At 53.9% G+C, this 17,556-nt stretch overlaps 6 protein-coding genes across 6 annotated transcripts; 4 read left to right on the forward strand and 2 right to left on the reverse strand.

Moving 5' to 3' along the window:
- The first annotated feature begins 92 nt into the window (after positions 1-92).
- BX661DRAFT_175236 (armadillo-type protein) lies at positions 93-3,403 on the forward strand. Its single transcript, XM_051534021.1, has one exon. It carries the CDS (start codon positions 163-165, stop codon positions 3,325-3,327), a length of 3,165 nt encoding a protein of 1,054 aa, XP_051395025.1. The 5' UTR covers positions 93-162; the 3' UTR covers positions 3,328-3,403.
- Positions 3,373-4,472, reverse strand: BX661DRAFT_2562 (uncharacterized protein). Its single transcript, XM_051539010.1, has one exon. The coding sequence runs from the start codon at positions 4,105-4,107 to the stop codon at positions 3,418-3,420; it is 690 nt and encodes a 229-aa protein (XP_051395026.1). The 5' UTR covers positions 4,108-4,472; the 3' UTR covers positions 3,373-3,417.
- Positions 4,473-4,587: 115 nt separating this feature from the next.
- On the reverse strand, positions 4,588-8,078 carry BX661DRAFT_149589 (uncharacterized protein). The gene is made up of 2 exons (XM_051533226.1): positions 6,473-8,078; positions 4,588-6,190 (listed from the first exon to the last, which is right to left on the reverse strand). The coding sequence occupies exons 1-2, from the start codon at positions 7,805-7,807 to the stop codon at positions 4,721-4,723; spliced, it is 2,805 nt and encodes a 934-aa protein (XP_051395027.1). The 5' UTR covers positions 7,808-8,078; the 3' UTR covers positions 4,588-4,720.
- Positions 8,079-8,755: 677 nt separating this feature from the next.
- On the forward strand, positions 8,756-10,502 carry BX661DRAFT_2582 (uncharacterized protein). Its single transcript, XM_051539013.1, has one exon. The coding sequence runs from the start codon at positions 9,224-9,226 to the stop codon at positions 10,433-10,435; it is 1,212 nt and encodes a 403-aa protein (XP_051395028.1). The 5' UTR covers positions 8,756-9,223; the 3' UTR covers positions 10,436-10,502.
- A 1,293-nt stretch (positions 10,503-11,795) lies between these two features.
- On the forward strand, positions 11,796-13,842 carry BX661DRAFT_175241 (Dbl homology domain-containing protein). Its single transcript, XM_051534022.1, has one exon. It carries the CDS (start codon positions 11,972-11,974, stop codon positions 13,754-13,756), a length of 1,785 nt encoding a protein of 594 aa, XP_051395029.1. The 5' UTR covers positions 11,796-11,971; the 3' UTR covers positions 13,757-13,842.
- Positions 13,843-13,988: 146 nt separating this feature from the next.
- BX661DRAFT_175242 (SNF2 family N-terminal domain-containing protein) lies at positions 13,989-17,501 on the forward strand. The gene has a single exon (XM_051534023.1). The coding sequence runs from the start codon at positions 14,260-14,262 to the stop codon at positions 17,380-17,382; it is 3,123 nt and encodes a 1,040-aa protein (XP_051395030.1). The 5' UTR covers positions 13,989-14,259; the 3' UTR covers positions 17,383-17,501.
- Positions 17,502-17,556: the final 55 nt, after the last annotated feature.

Below are 17,556 nucleotides of genomic sequence, written 5' to 3' on the forward strand. Positions count from 1 at the left end.
TTGAAAATTTTTTTAGTTGTCCCCCAAAATTTTTTTAAAAAAAGTGACCCTAATTTTTGGCAACCTTTTCATTTTCTCATTTGTTTACTTTACTTTTTTTGCTCTGAATTATATATTCTTTTGTTTTGTTAATCGAATCCTGTTCACCTTATTTTTAATTAAATGGAACACCGTGTTTTCGAAGCTCTGCAGGGCAGTCTGTCGCCAGAAGCCAACACACGAATGGGCAGTGAGCTCAATCTCAAACAACTGGAGCTCGATTCCACCTTCTCCTCGGCATTGTCGAATGTTGCGCTAACTGAAGAGGCGGGACTGCCAGTCAGACAGGCAGCAATTGTCCAGCTGCGTGGGTATATTGGACGCCATTGGAGCATTGCATCTGCCAAGTACGAGCCAGGCCCAATCCCTGACCAGGAGACAAAGAGCCAGGTGCGCGAAAGGGTATTTTCACTGCTGAGCAGCGGCGACGGCAAGCTGCGCGCGGCGGCGGCGGCGGTTGTTGCCGGAATGGCGCGGTACGACTGGCCCGATGAGTGGCCCCAGCTGTTTTCGCAGTTGGTCGACATGCTGCGCAGCGGCTCGCGCGACCAGACTCACTCAGCCATGTACGTCTTCAGCGAATGGGTCAACACTGAAATGTCCGAGCAGCACATGGATCAGATTGGCACGCTTTTGCCTGAGCTGAGGCGGATCTTTGTCAGCAGTGGCAGCTACAGCACGGCGACCCGCGCGATGGCCGTCCGCGTGTTCAGCGACTGTATTGAGATAATCTCCAACATGTCAGCCGGTCACAAAGACTTTGTCAACACACACGCGCCACCAATTCTGAAGGAATGGCTGGAGCCGATTCTCGAGATGTTTAAGCAGACATTCATCAATAAGGGCACTGAGTCCAACATACCGCTCAAGGCTGAGTGTGTCAAGGCGCTTGTCAGGGCTGCGCACGGGCTTCCAAAGCACATGGCCCCGTACAATGCAGTCGTTCTTGAGACTCTGTGGATGCAGCTGCGCAGCCTGCAGGAGCCATTTTTGCATGCGTTTGTCTACGAGGACAGCGACCAGAACGAATCTGCGACCAATATGCTTGTTTTCTGCGAAGAGGACGGGGGTGCATACTCAATCGACAGCTATCTGCTGGGCATTTTTGAGTGGATGGCTAAGGCCGCCGAGATGCGCGCCATGCGCAAGTTCTTTGTCACAAAGTCTACCGATTCGGGCACAGCCGTGCCAACTGCATTCTTCAACCAGCTTGTCAGCAGCCTGATGAGCTACGCCCAAATCACTTCTGAGATGCTCGCAGACTGGGCGGACGATATGGATTTGTTCGTCGCTGACGAGGACGAGGAGGGATACCGCTTCAATGTGCGCGTGTCGATCCAGGAGCTCTTTAAAACGCTGGACATGTCGTTCCCGGCACCTCTGACAGCGGCGCTTGGCTGGGCAGCGCAGGAGCGCAGCAAGACTGCTAGGCAGTGGCGGCTCGAGCAGAACAGCAACTGGTGGCTAGTCAGCGAAGCCGTTTTGTGGGCAATTGGCACCAATGCTGACAGCATCGTCGAGCAGCAGAAGGAGAACAGGGGTACAGGCATCGAACTTGGCTCACTTTTTGAGACTGACGTTTGGCCGCTGGCCCAGAGCACGCAGTTTCCCTACGGCCAGGGCCGTGCATTTATCTTTGCCTCAAATTTTGCAAAGATGCTCCCACCCAGCATCGCTGAAGCGTTTGTGGACGCGAGCGCCAAGGCTGTGGCTGACACGCAACTGCACCCAGCAGTGCGCCTGAGTGCAGTGCGTGCCATTGGAAACTTCAGCCGCCATCTTCCCGCAGACACTGTCAAGCCACAGCAGGCCCCCTTCATACTTGGGCTGGCAAGCATCATCCCGCAGCTGACGGAGGACTCAGCACACATTGCATTGGACGCCCTACACGCCACCCTGCGCGTGGACCACGACATTACAGCGTCGCTGGAACCTGTGATTAGTGAGATTGCAATGGGCGTCTGGCAGAAATATCCAGGCGACGTCTTGTTGACGAGCATCGTCATTGACATTGTCGAGGACATGGCGGGCAACGCACAGGCGTGCGAAGCATTTGCACAGCGCGCTCTGCCCATCATCGGCAGCGCCATGGCACAGAGCACAGACAGCACTGTGGTTGCGTCAGGAATTGATTTGCTCACAGGTCTTATCAAGGGCGGGCCGTCGCCCTTGCCGCAGGGCTATACGGAAAGCGTGTTCCCCGCCCTGATGCAGGTCCTGTCGGTCTCTGCTGACAGCGAGGTTCTGCAGAGCGGCCAGTCCTGTCTAAAGTACTTTGTGCAGAAGGACGCTCAGCGGATTGCCCAATGGCACGATGCCAGCGACGTCAGCGGGCTAGAGCTTGTCATCCGCTTTATTGCTGTGCTGCTGGATCCCGCTGCATCAGAGTCTGCGGCGCTATTCGTCGGTGATCTAGCCACAAAGGTCGTACTCAAATGCAGTGCCTTCCTTGCTGGCGATGTTTTGGCGGAATTGGTTCGTGTGGCTACAGGGCGCCTGGCCACAGCGCGCACGTCGTCATTTTCGTCATCGCTGCTGCCGCTCTATGCCCACCTAGTGTCGCGCCATCCCGCCGAGGTCACTGATCTGCTCGGCAGCATGTCTTTTGACAGCCGCTCTGGACTGCTGGTGGTGCTGGACGCGTGGTTCCGTAACTTCTTTGACATTCAGGGCTACTACAATCGCAAGGTTTCGGCCGTCGCGCTGACCCGCTTGTTTGCGCTGGCCGATCCGCGGATTGGTGCTCTGGTTGTTCAGGGCGATTTGATTCCCAACGCCGCCAACACAGGCAGGATCGTGACTCGTTCTGTTTCGCGGAAAACCCCTGACAAGTATACACAGATCCCTGCGCCGGCAAAGATCATCAAGCTGTTGCTGGGCGAAATAGAAATGGATGTTGAGAGCATGTTTGCGCGCAACGACGGCGCCGGTCTTAGTTCGATGATCGACGAGGCCGATATCGATCGCGAAGATGCAGAGGGAGACGGCTGGGAGGACGATTCCGACTATGACTCGCACGGTGAGGATGGATACGGTGACAAGTACGACTACTTGTCCGACTTTATTGATGGCGGCATTGATCTCGACGAAGGTGATGGCGACGACGATGATAACGATGCGGATGTCTTGGCGGACCCCATTTACAACCAGGATCTCAATGAGGCCCTAGGCGCATTCCTGAAACAAGTGGTCCAGCTCGACCAGGCCAACTTTATGGCAACAATAGAACCCGCTCTGACCCCCAAAGAGAGGGCTCTTCTCAGCAAGCTCGCGCCTCCCGCCAACTAATCGTGGATGTTCATCTCATGTTATTACAGTGCACCAGGTTTTATATAACTAAATATTTTTTACACAATAAAATTAGATACCATTTGGTTTTCACTTGAGATCTAACCGCTTGGGCGGCGGTACCGACAGCGCAGCCTGGACGTTGGCAGTCAGACGCCTGCGTTCCACAAACAACTCGCTTGTCTGCATGGCTGTGCCCTCCACCCATGCCTCGAGCTCGGGCACTGATGCAAGCCCTACATGGCTGTCAGCCTCTGAGCGCGGCAGGATATCTGCTGGCTCGGTAAAAACAGGGTCCGCTCTTGCAATAGGCACGTTCAGCATTGCCGTGCTCTGGGCATTATCGCGCATTTGCTGACATATCTGCGACATGGCCACAAGCTGCGCAGCGAGTAGCGATGGTGGTCCTTGTCCAACCATTTCCAGCGATTTAAAAAACGTGTTGCCTGTTTGTTCCAGGCGCTCGAGGTTTTGCAGCAGATAGTTGATACTTTGTTGCTGTGTCTCGACCACCATCACAGAGCTGTTGTTGTGCAGTTGCTGTTGCTGGTGTTGATTCTGCTGCTGAAGCTGTTGTTGTAGCAGCTGCTGGTGGTGGTGCTGAAGCTGTTGTTGCTGCTGTTGCTGAAGCTGTTGTTGCTGCTGTTGCTGAAGCTGTTGTTGTTGTTGTTGCTGTTGCTGTTGTTGCTGCTGTAAGAATTGCTGCTGCTGCCGTTGCTGTTGTAAGAATTGCTGTTGCTGCTGGAATTGCTGGTGATTCTGAGGCGGTAGTCCGTTCATTTTTAAAATTAAACCTGAAAAAGGGTGGTTCTATACAAAAAGTAGACAGACAAAGAATGTTTATGTTGAAAGAGTAGTGCGACGATCGATGAAAACGCGTGAGGCACCCACAACAAAAAATACGTTTTGATAATGTACGTGTAAACCAATCTCCGAGATTAGTGGGGGTTTGTTACAGTGTATTTAAACTAAAAGAAAAGAATGAAGCTACAAGTATCCTGCAAACCGACATCCTTCCCACAGATAAAGTATTTAGAAAACTAGTGGCAGTAGGCCATCATGTTTGAGGATACTAATCAGTTCGCTGCTTCTTTTGAAGAGAAGAAGTAGGGGAAGATGGATTCTTGCGCACACGCTTAGGCTTGGGCTTGGGCTTGAGCATTACTTTAGAGTCAGGTTCAACCGACTCTGACAATGCCTTTTTGCGTGAAAAATGGATTTTGAAAATCCCCCGCTTAAAAATCTGGACTTTCGCTATAAATGTCTGGAAATTCCAAAAATACATTTTCAATAGTGTAACCCATGGGCCGCACAGAAGCGAAAAGTGATAAAAATGTAAAATATTCTATTTTCATAGCAATAAATAAAGGCAGTGGGTCGAGTACCCACGCTTTCAGTCATCCCAGTCGGACGCTGAATCGTCAGCAGAGTTAGAGCCAGTAGCCCGGCTGCCGGATTCCTCGTCAGAATATTCCACACGGCTCAGCATTGCACTGATTGCATCCTTGCTGTTGTCAACCGGCTGCTCTGCCTCAACAGCAAACGTCGACCTGCGAATGGCTTCGGGCGGCGCTTGAGAGAGGGGCTGCATGCCTGGCGGGCACAATCCAATTAAAACCGGAGTTGCCTTTGTCCCCTTCACCCACGCGACTGGGTTGACAGATGACCTCTCGCTGTCCCACGTGTCAGGGAAAAGGTCGTCCTGAAAGTACTCTGGCCGCTTCCTAGGAACACGGTACCCGACCGACTCAATTGTCTGCGAGCTCAGACGATACACGCGGCCAATCTCGCACTGCGATATATTGGCGTATCTTTTAGGAACCATCGCCAGACCCAGACTCGGCTGCGCAGACTCAAGCTTCGGCAGCTCGACTAACTTGTCGGCCACCAGCTCAAATGCGTGCGTGAGCCGGCTGCCGCGGTCGTCCAGATATATAATGCCGCAGTCTGCGTCCACAACTGGCACCAGGAGACCAGGTCCGACATCGATGGTTGTCTTTATTATCGGCTTTGCCAAGTATTCCGTTTCATAGATGGCAATTTGCCGCTGGCTGCCGGATCCAAACCCAGTCAGGCAAATACGACTGTTCCCAACCCAGGCAATGCGGCAGGGGCGTATGCTGTCCATCGACGGGCCGCTGCTAAGCAAATCCTGGGTGCGCGGGTTGTATATGCGCAGCTGGCGGCTCTTTCGTGTTGTCAAAGCAATGAGCTCGCCGTCCGGAGACCACGCAAACGAGTGGATGCCGTCGGCAGTCTTTCCAATAATGAAGTGGAGCATCAGCCCATGGTACACATAAATGGCCTGCTCGTTGGCCTCAGACACAAGAACTGCAACAACACCCTTGGCCCATGGGTGGAAGCGAATCTGGTGAATCCTGTCAGCCGTAACGCATATGTACTCCTCGAGCTCAAACGATGTATCCTCGTCCATCATCGACTCTGGAATGCGCCACATCTGCAGCTTGCAGTCTGACCCTGCCGTCGCGACAATGTTAGGATCAAATGGATCAAACTCGATGCTGACGACATTGGAGCCGTGTACAATCGTGGGCAGCTTTGCAGACACTCTTCCCGGCGCGTCGCGGCGGATGATCCCGATCTGGCCACCTGCACCCTCGCAGGCGACGGCAATAAACTTGGAGCTAACCTTGAGCGGTTCGTTTTCCTGAGAAAAGCGCAGATTGACGTTCTGGATGCTGGAAAAGTGCTCGCTGGGGCGGTAAAAATATCCCTCAAGATACTTGAAGCGTGCATGGTTGTGCTGGACAGGCACCCACTGTTTCTTTGGCACAGACGGCCTCACCGCTTGCTCTGCCGCTGTTGGTGCTGCTACACTGACAGGGGCTGGTGGGCCTACCGACTTGGGCGCTGTCACCGGTGTTGGTGTGGGTGTAGCAACTGGCAATGTTGCGGGTGTTAAACTCGGCGTTGCTGTCGCCAGTTGCTGTTTGTCTTTAATCACTGGCCCAACCACCGATGGTGCGGGCACGGGCGAAGGCACGGGCGAAGGCACAGGTGTCAAACTCGGCGTTGTTGTCGCCAGTTGCTGTTTGTCTTTAATCACTGGCCCAACCACCGATGGTGCGGGCACGGGCGAAGGCATAGGCGAAGGCACAGGTGTCGCGGGTGTCACTGGCGCTACTGGCTTCGCATCTATTACATATGGCTGCAAACTAGGAGCTGTGGGGTTGGCAGGAATCACTTCGCTGAGGGCTTCGCTCTGATGCTGATTGGCAGCACCGTACGACCTGCGAAGGCTAGCAAGGCAGTCAGCCGTTTTGGCTGGATCCAACGTCATTTTTGGCATGCGCATCGGTTCGTTGGCCATCCACTGGTCAAACGTCTGGGCCGGCAGAGGAGCCCTGGTGTCAGGGTAAATATCGCAGTGGAAGTCTAGGTAAGACCTACGAGGTGCCAGATGGGATATTGGAACTACTGCTGAGCCAGTCCCGGCGCCAATGTTTTTGACCACCAAGTGTACTCTAGAAATCTCGCCGCTCATCACGCGTAGCGCACGCTTTGGCAGCAGAGCACATCCACTAATCTGAGACTGCAGCATTGTGGATCCCAGCTCGACCAGGGGCTTTGCTGAAGAGGGATCAGCGTCCACCCAGCGGACCGAATTGTCGCCCTTTTCAACAAGGTAGGCGAGCTGGGTGTCCTCATCGTAAAGCGGAATGAGAGGCTTGGTAGAGGGCTGCAGCTGCAATGAAGCCAGAGGCTTTGCTAGATTACGCTGATCCCAAAGCGACACCGATCTCTCGCGTATTTTTGTAAGGCCGGTGGTCATCAAATAGGGCTTTTCGCCAAGCCATATCACGCGAGTGGGGCGCCCGGCGGCATATACGGCCGGGATCTTGGCAATGGCCAACGCATTTTGGTGCCTGGGGTCGTAGATCAGAAACTCGCCGTCATGCGTGCTTGCTGAAATGAGCTGGCCGTCTCCTCTAACTGCAATCGAGTCGACAATGCCGACGACAGGGGTCTCCCAAAACGCCGCCTTGAAGCTTGAGTTGACATTCCACAGCTTGACCTCGCTGCTTTTGCTGCCTCTGTTGCTGCTAGTGGTCGCCAAAACACTGGCCACAGTTGGGTGAAACTGAATGCTGTCGCAGGCTGACGCGTGGGCCTTCAGCGTGAGCTCTGTACTACAACTCCTCCAAACAGTGACCGTGCCTTGGTCGTCGCTAGCAGCCAGCAAGCTTGTATCGTACAGCGCCGTGCTCCAGTCGAGTATGCGTCCTGCAGAATTCCCCAGAGACCCTGCTTGTGACCCGACTTTTCCCGGTTGATCGAGCGCTAGTGCCTGCAAAGAGTGCCCATTTGCTGTTTTGACGTAAATGTGTGTATCGTCAGCTGCCAGTCCATTGCTGGCAATTGACGTGACGGTGTCAATGGCCAACTCGCTGTACCATGCCTCGCGACCAGCCACAACCGCAACCGCATTGCGGTACTTGTTGAATCCGCCGAAACGCATGCGAGGGTAATTGCTTCAAATTGCGGTGTCAAAAGATAATGAACTGTCTGTGTGAAACAACCTTTGTCGAGTGCTGGCGAATTGGTGGTGACGCCGTTAGCAGAATTCAACCAAAATTAACAGAGATGCGCGAGCGCGTAGATGTGAAAGAAGAAAAGTGGAAAGTGAGCTCATAAAGCAGTGGTGCGGGTGCAGAAATCAAAAATAACTTGCAACGCCGGCCAATCAAGTTGATCATGCTTTTGCCAATTGCGAAATGCAGCTCACGATCACAACAGTCGCAGTTTTGTTTTTGTGGGATTGAATGAGACAGAAAATGGCCCAATATCTCCCGCTCTTCGATCAATACAACGCATTGTTGGCTGTCATCTAAAGACCGCGGAAGGTGCTATATGGCACATATGCCTAACTTTTCCAGTGCGCCCTTAATGACACAGAAGCATCGATTAAAAAGATATGCCAGCCCCCGGTTGTGGTTGCGGTTGCACAATGCCCGCGAGGTTTATGCGAGTAAGCCGCAGAAAAGAAAAATCAACATTTTGTCGATCGGTTTCAAATCAAGTCAACAAATTCTGCTCTCAACTCAAAAAAGAAAACAAATATTTTGCAAACCGCAAATCAAACGCCCTGTGTTTTTATATCCATCACGCTCTGTGGCTCTGGTCGATTGCTGCAATAGCACAATAAATTAAAAAATGTTATGACGCAAAAAAGCTGGCTGTGATATATCGACGCAAAAGACAGGCAAAGCGCCGCATTTCATTTGCATCCCTGTGGGCTGCTCCAAGCATCAAAATGGATATTCAACAACAATGCTGCCTTGGGAACAAGTGAAAAATGATATTCCCTTTGCCACATCCGAAACCAATTGCGCAACAGATTTTGCCCTACTGCGCTTGCATGTTGCTCTGCGCAATTTGCAATACAAAGTGTGCGCCCACTTGTTGAGTTTTGCTTGCTTTTCTGTCCACTTAAAATGCCTCCGATAGGATGGCGACCCCTTTTGTTTTGTCTGTTGCTGCCAAAAGTCTCTTTCTTTTTGCTGTTGTCAATACTATTCTATTTTTGCAATTGCATCTCATTCCCAACATATTATTTTCTATTTTCCCACCTATATACTGGCTTTAGCCCTCCGCGATACTGTAGCCACCGTCGCCACAACCGCTACTGCCACTGTTTTTATTTATAAAAATATACCACAAACCCACAGACACACCTAGTTTATATTTTGCCTTGGCAAGAATAACAATAAAGAGATACGCCCTTGCATACTGCACATCCCAGCCCGATAAAGCTCCATTTTAGTGCCCGGCCAGCTTATCCACCTCAGCAGCGCGGCTAAACCAAACCATCTGCTGCCATCAAACGCGCAGTGCAAATAAGAGCAAACGGTCCACCGCCGGCATTTTAGAAAGCATGGCCAAATCAAAGGTCCTCGTGAGGACCGCATCAAAATCAAACGATAATCGCGACGACAGCGGTCTCGAGCCAACCGTCCGCCCACACACTGCTGGCAGGGAGCGGGGGATTTTCCGTCGACTGCGCCTCGGCCGCATGCTCTTTGGTCTGGGATCGGGCCATGGCGCAGTTCCAGAAATAGCCGCAGGCGCCAGCATAGGACCTGGGCCAGAATACTCCACAATCTCTCATAGCGGGGTGGGTTCTGGTGCTGGAACACACGTCAGAGATTCCGAGCCCATGCACAACCTGTTCCGCACGAGCTCCGCCCAGCCTCAGTCAAACAAGGTCGACTTGTTACTCAGCGTGCTTGCAGTGCAGCCGCCTGACGATACATCTTTGCACAGTCTGCGAGGCGAGCTCGGCGCCACCGACGAGTTGCAAGCTGTGTCTGGCATGCAGCCCCAGCATATTGTCACTGATGTTGCCCACCAATTCGACGCACGGAAAAGTCACCATAGCTTTCTGCCTCGGAGATCGTCAGCGCCTGATGTCGCAGAAATTGTGCGCCGCTTGAGTCTGTGCACGGTCACCAGTGAGTGCAAAACAGACGATGACGGCGCTAGTCAGTCCTCCGATACCAGCACACCTCCCAGCTACTTGTACGCAAGCTACACATCAGGACAGCCAGGGCCCAGCGATGACGGTAGTGCTTCTACAAAGGCCAGTACCACGCAGCGATGCGAAGTCGCTGCAGACATGAAGGCGCAGCGCGCCCACAGCAATTATAGCCACCATGGCAACAGCAGCAGTGACAGAAACGCTGCAGCTGGCACTGCAACGCATCATTCTTTAGACATTGGTCACAGCCCAACCTTTGGTTCTGGCTCGCGCGATGAGGGCGACAACACTACTTTCCCGCCCTTACCATTGGCATTGCCCTTGCCCTGCACTCGTTCTTCTAGCAGCGAGCCAAGTCCGCGCGATGGCATCGCAAACGATACGCACTCCTGCGATACCTCGCAGAGCAAACATTCGACTCATAGAGCCAAGCTTGCAGTAACGACGACAATGCCGACCGCAGCGGCAGGGGCAAAGGCAGAAATGGAGGAAGCGGCGCTGGTGGGAAGTGCTGCGGAGTCTGGATCGGGCGAGGCACTATCGCGTGGGATACTTCGGGCCTGCCGAGTACCACCGCCAATCTTCCGCACAAGGCCACACCCGAGATAATTCAGCTATGGAGGCAGCAGCGCCAGTCAATGCCCGACTCGCCTATATCGCCGTCTGGTAACAGCCCAAATAGGAGAGGTGCTTCATTTAATGCCCGCGGGGCGCCGACATTCCAGCTGCCATCAACCCTAAACTCATGCTGATGGGCTCGGTGAAGCAGCGCGGAGACAAGAAAAGCATCCTTCTTGCCACCGAAGCCAATTCTGGGAAGTCGCTGCTAGCGCCGTCGTCGTCATCAGTGCTGTTACATGCATCTTCGCAGGCCTCTCTCGTTCATTCAGCTTCAGTAGTGACCTCGCCCGGAGCTTTATTGGGGCTATCGCCCCCAATGGTACTTTTGCCAATTGAAGAGCCGGAAGAAGTCGTTGCACAAAACCAGATTCAGGAAGACGCAACCTCTCAAATGCTCGTTCCCGCGTGTGGGAAATGTCTCGAGCCCGATGACCAGGTGGCGGATGGACAAAGTGGCTGGACTCGCAAGCCATCCGTGCATCGCCGCCCCAAATCGCTCTATGAGCGGCCTTATCTTAAGATGCTTTTGGTGAGCGAGGACCATGACGATGAGTTTCTTTCTTCGCGCGCATCGGCCTCAATTTCGTCTGCCAAGGCATTCCTGAAAACTATTGCTTCCGGTTCGGGCCCTGGCTCGGCCTCTGCGTTACCGCGCGCTCATACGAACCCAACAATCTTTCGATTTCCACGTCAGGCTCTCGCGATAGCCTGCGGCAGCGCTCCTTTGGCGGTGTTGTATTGTCGCGTCTACCATCATCGGCGCCAGAGGGCGGTGGGAGCACTGGATTTATCTTTGGGCAGCAGTTTAGCAGGGATGGAGAAAGAAGCGTGCCGTCGGACCAAGAGAGTGAGGCAGCTTACAGCTACCAAAGGAGTACCGACTTTCTGGATAAGAGTGACATGTTGGCCGCGTCCCATGGAAACCGGCTGTTGCGAGCGCGCTCCAAACTGGCTGGAGTTGGCATCCGGCGCGCATCGACATATGTGTGGAGTAGGTCGAGCGTATTTATGCGGACCCTGTCTGTTTCTGATGATATTCCTAGCAGCCTGTCACAAACTCAGCCGCAGCACAGACACAGCTGCAGGAACAGGCACAACCACAGCCCCAGCAGCAACTGCCCGACCGTGCTGGCGAGGCTGATGCTGTCTTTGGCTCGAAAAAGATAGCAGAAAACACAGAGCCCCAGGGCGGCGGACTAGCGACCAGCGACACCACAACTCGGATGGATGCGCCGCCCACCGACACCCGCCGCGTTTCGGCAGTGCCGCCGTCGTATAAGAAGTCGCCCGCCGCGATGCGTTGCATGCGGCGCGCGAGCTGGTCATGACGGAGAAAAACTTTGTGGATAACCTGTTTGTCATCAAAAAGGTACCTACTCCATCTAGATAGCTTGTCAATTTGTGAACTTGTCCGCATGCTGCCAACTTTACACTAACTCTTCTCATTGCTATATATGGTGATACTCTGTTGATTTTTTGCTTAATTCTGTGTTCTTTGTGGACGAAAACATATTGTAGGTCTGGATGGAGCCAGTGTTCTCGTCTGCGAACTCTCCAAAGCCCATCATCCCTTATCAGACGGCGCGCGTCATCTTCTTTGGAATTGCGGCGCTGCACTCGCACGCAAGCCAGTTTTACCGCGAGATGGACTTTGTACTTGGCAGCTTCGAGCGCAACCAGAGCTTCGGCGAGGGCAGTGCCGACGACGGCATGCGAATTGGCACGCTATTCCGAACCAACGACCGCCACTGGAATGAATTTATTTCCTACGTTCGGAACTACGGAACGGCAGTCAACTGTCTCAAACAGCTCCAGGATTACAAGCCGTACCAGAAGTATCATGAGGAGTGTATGATTCAAAAGCGCACTAACAGGCAGTCACTAAAGGACCTACTGATGCTGCCCATTCAGCGTATCACCAGGTACACGCTCCTGCTAAAAAACATTCTCAAGCACACCCCGGCCGTACACAGCGACCACATCGAGCTCTGCCGCGCAGTTAAAAACGTCACGCATCTTGCATCTATTGTCAACGAGTGTCGCCGCAAACAGGAGGAGATGCACCGTTTGATCGAGATCTTTCGAACTATTGAGCGGTGTCCGCCGCTGCCACACTCTGACTCGCGAACCTACATTTCAGAGTTTGTCGTACGCGAGCTGATTTCGCGCCAGCCCACGCGCCTGCTGCTGTTTACCGACATGGTCATTGTTACGCAGGCACCTCTGCAGACAAAGGTGGACTCTGAAGGCCAAGTCGACGCCATTGTCGAGTGGTCGTATCATGGCATTGCCCAGCTTGACCAAGTCGAAGTGCAGAATGCTGATGAGAGCATAAACACGCTGGTCACCATTTTGTCTTTGAACCGCAATGCGACGTCCATCAATACCGCTGGCGCTGCAGCCAGTTCTGGGTCCTCTCGCCGGTCGTTACCGCCTGGGCCCGAGCCACCACTGGCCCCAAGCAGCGCGTCTGGATCGCGTGTCTTTGTAACAACCAGTTCCCAAAACAGCATTTCGGACCTAGGTGAGACCGCCGAACTGCGTAACCGAGCCAGCGCTGGCAGCCAGGGGCACGGCTATGGAAACAGCCTCAGCACGCATAGCAACTCGGCTCTTTCTGACATGGCGCCCGCAGACGCAGCCAACACCAACGCTGGCAACCGAAAGAAGCGATCGCGCGGCCGCAAGGGGCTTTTACGGGCGAATTCGCGTGATAGCATTCCCGAACACATTGTTGCGCTCTCGCACTCGACATTTCCAAGTCCAGTGTCGTCTCCCATGCAACTCAACTTATCGGCATCGCGGCTAAACCATCCGGCAAATAGCGGCATGAACGATATGGCCGCCGATAAGGACAGCGTCACTGCGCACCTTCCACAACAGCACCAGCAACGGCCCAAGACGTCATCTGGGTATTCAGGGACTCCTTCCTCGATGAGTTTGCATCATACCGGCCTGCCTCACAGCAGCAACAATACAATGACCAACTACAGCATTTCGCATTTTGCCGACGTGGTCCCGTCGCTGCAGACCCACCATTCGTCCGACACTCTGCCCTTTGGTGGGACTGGCTCGGTGCCGCCCATTGTTTTTGGCCGCACTGACATTCCCCTTCCCGATTCAGTCCACCTCACGCTTGTCATGCAGCACCCATCATCTGCCGCGCGCAAGCAGTTTGTCCGAGCGCTTAAAGATGCGACAGCAAAGTATGCCCGTGACATTGCCGATAGTAACGAGGGGACAGCTGCCTCCAATGACGCGCCGCCGCCCGACGCCAACAATAATGCGATTAACCTGCACCCGCTCTGACAGTCCTCAAAAGTAGCAACTGTTTTTTCACGTTGAATACATTTATCCTGTTATTCTTTGGATTATCTCTACATGGCATTTTAGATGTAGTGGCTGCGCTCCAATACCTTCAACTGCAATTGAGCCCAGACCGCGTTTTGATTTGTACTTGATTGGTTGATCGCTGTTTTACGCGTGTTGCGGGCTTCGCGCTTTTTTTTGCGCCTTTGGGATGCGTTGACAGTTCTCGCCGGCTTTTGACATTTCTTTCTCTTTCTCTTTTTTGATTGTTTTTATTATTGCTTTCACCTCTGTTTTCTACTGCTAAAGAACCAGTAACCGCCAACTTATACTTCACGATTACGCGCACGTTCTCACTGCACACTTTCTATACTCTTCGCATTTTCTACACATTTTCTCTCTCTCTCTCGCTCTCTCTCTCTCTCTATCTTGTATCTTGGTTTGCCTTGACACTTTTGGCTGTGGTCGATACGCTGATACTATTGCCATACTTTTGTTGAGTTATGGACGCTCAGGAAGCATCAAATTCTGCGGATCTTCCGCCCTCCGAGCCCGCGATTGCGAACGCGCCCAGCCGGGACCCGCCTAGCGAAGCATCCGAGTCTATGCCGCCCAGTGGGTACAGCACACCAGTCTCGAATGAACCGGTTAAACCTCTCGATCCAATGCAGGCCAAGCGTTTTGCCTATCTTCTTGGCCAGACCGACGTGTTTGCGCATTTTATACAGGACTTTATCAAGGACAGCAACCTCAAGGCAGAAATTAAAAGGCAGCTCGACAGCAAGGCCGTCAAAGAGAATGAGAACGGAGCGTCGCGGCGCCATCGCAAGACTGAAAAGGAGGAAGATGCCGAGCTGATGCGCGAAGAGTCGGCAGAGCTTCCCAACATGCAGATTTCGTTTACCGAGTCACCAAGCTATGTAACTGGCGGGAGCATGCGCGACTACCAGCTGCGCGGCCTCAACTGGATGATATCTTTGTTTGACAATGGAATCAATGGCATTCTCGCCGACGAGATGGGCCTGGGCAAGACACTTCAGGTGATCTCGTTTATTGGTTATCTCAAGCACTACCGCAACATTCGTGGCCCCCACCTGGTTGTCGTGCCAAAGTCGACCCTGCACAACTGGAAGGCAGAATTTAACCGCTGGGTGCCTGATCTCAACGTTTTTTTGCTGCATGGCGACAAACACGAGCGGGCGAAGATATTCGAGGCGAACATGCGCTCCGACGGGTTCGACTGCTGCATCACGACCTACGAGATGTGTCTTATTTGCAAGAGCGAGCTGCGCAAAACGGACTGGGAATACATAATTATCGACGAGGCGCACCGCCTGAAGAACGAGAACTCGATGCTGTCCAAACTGGTGCGCATGTTTTCGTCTAAGCGTCGCCTGCTCATCACGGGCACGCCGCTGCAGAACAACCTGCACGAGCTGTGGGCTCTGCTCAATTTCCTGCTGCCCGACGTGTTTGGCTCATCGGACGTTTTTGACGAGTGGTTCCAAAAGGGCGAGGGCGACCAGGAGCAGGTTGTGCAGCAGCTGCACAAGGTTCTTCAGCCGTTCCTGCTGCGTCGCGTCAAGAGCGATGTTGAGCGCTCGCTGCTACCGAAGAAGGAAATCAACCTTTATGTTGGATTGACGCCGATGCAGCGCACTTGGTACCGCCGCATTCTCGAGCGGGACATTGCCGCTATCAACGGCGCAGTCGGTAAGAAAGAGGGCAAGACACGCCTGCTAAACATTGTTATGCAGTTGCGCAAGTGCTGCAACCACCCCTATCTTTTTGACGGCGCCGAGCCCGGGCCTCCCTACACCACGGACGAGCACCTGGTTTACAACGCTGGCAAGATGGTGGTCCTGGATAAGCTGCTCAAGAGGCTTAAGGGACAGGGCTCGCGCGTGCTGATTTTTAGCCAGATGAGCCGCGTGCTGGACATCCTCGAAGACTATTGCCAGTTCCGCGACTACAAGTACTGCAGGCTTGACGGCTCCACCTCCCACGACGACCGGGTGGAATCCATTGCTGACTTTAGCCGCCCTGACAGCGACAAGTTCATTTTTTTGCTGACCACGCGCGCGGGAGGCCTCGGCATCACGCTGACAGCTGCGGACAATGTATGCATTTTTGATAGCGACTGGAACCCTCAGGCCGACCTGCAGGCCATGGACCGTGCGCACCGTATCGGCCAGACCAAGCAGGTCTACGTCTACCGCTTTATCACCGAGGACACGGTCGAAGAGAAGGTCCTGGAGCGCGCGATGCAGAAGCTGCGCCTCGACCAGCTTGTGATTCAGCAGGGCCGTCTGGCGCAGGCGACAAAGGCTACCACCCGCGAGCAGCTGCTGGACATGGTACAGTTTGGTGCTGAAGGCATCCTCAACTCTGCCGGCGATAGGACAAGCGCCACAAATTCTCGCACAGCCAGTGGCGCCGTGACGCCCGTTCCCTCAGACACCAACGCTGAGGCTGAGGGAATCAATATTGATGACATTTTGCGCCGTGGCGAGAGCCGTACGCATGAGCTGCAGAGCAAGTACGCTGACATGGGTCTAGATGACCTCAACAGATTTGCCAACGAGAGCACGTCGACCACCCAGTGGGAGGGTGAAGACTACGCTCGCAAGCGCCGTACGGCTGACATTGCCCAGCTGTGGATTCAGCCGGCCAAGCGCGAGCGCAAGGTCAACTACGCAGTCGACGACTATTACCGTGAGGCATTGCGCCAGAACTCGAAGAACAACGCCGCCCAGCGTGCCCCGCGGCCGCCGAAGCAGCTGCACATCAGCGACTTCCAGTTTTACCCGCCGCGGCTGCAGGTGCTCTTGGACAAGGAGCTTCTGTCTTATCGCCGCCAGATCGGGTACAAGGTTCCCAAAGCCGGGGCTGGGGTTAGCGGCGGTGGCGGTGATGAAGATGGTAATGACTCGTCCACTAGCGAGGTGCGCAGTGAGGAGGCACGGCTGGCCGAGCAGGCGCTGATCGACAGCGCTGAGCCGCTCACTGAGGAGGAGATTAAGGAGAAGGAGGAGCTAGTCTCACAGGGCTTTAGCAACTGGAACCGCCGTGACTTTTACAGTCTCATGCGCGCGCTCGAGAACCATGGTCGCAGCAACATGAGCCTTGTCAAGACTGAGGTCGAGGGGAAATCGCCTGAGGAGGTTGAGGCGTACGCAAAGGTATTCTTTAAGCGCTACAAGGAACTGCCCGAGGCTGATCGGCTGACCGCCCAGATTTCAAAGGGCGAGCAGAAGCGCGCGCGGCGTAACGAGATCCAGCAGCTGCTTGAGTCCAAGCTGGGCGAATGCAAGCAGGACCCGTTGCGCCACTTCAGCATTCCTTACAGCTCGGGAGGCTCCACCGCTAAGGGCAGAGTATACACCGAGGACGAGGACAGGTTTATGCTAGTGAGCTTGGCGCGAAATGGCATTGGCAGCGACGACGTGTACGACAAGATCCGCCAGGAGCTTCGCCTCAGCCCAATGTTCCGCTTCGACTGGTTCATCAAGAGCCGCAACTCCCAGGAAATACAGCGGCGCTGCCAGACCTTGATTGGGCTGCTTCAGAAGGAGGTCCAGGGTGGCAGGGCGGTTCGCAACGGCGGCGCAGACGATGGCGACTGAGCACGAGCACATTATCCGATCGCCGCGCTGCCCCCGTTATCAGCTGCGCTGTTTGTGCTATGCCATGCTGTCAGCAAGTGCTTAGCACATTTTTTCTCCCTTGCTTTTTTGCGGAGCGCAATTCGCATTTTTCATTCCTGTTGTGTTGCTTTCAATTACATTATTTTTTCACGC

Source organism: Kickxella alabastrina (assembly GCF_025024165.1).
Source record: "Kickxella alabastrina strain RSA 675 chromosome Unknown BX661scaffold_1, whole genome shotgun sequence".
NCBI lineage: Eukaryota > Fungi > Kickxellomycota > Kickxellomycetes > Kickxellales > Kickxellaceae > Kickxella > Kickxella alabastrina.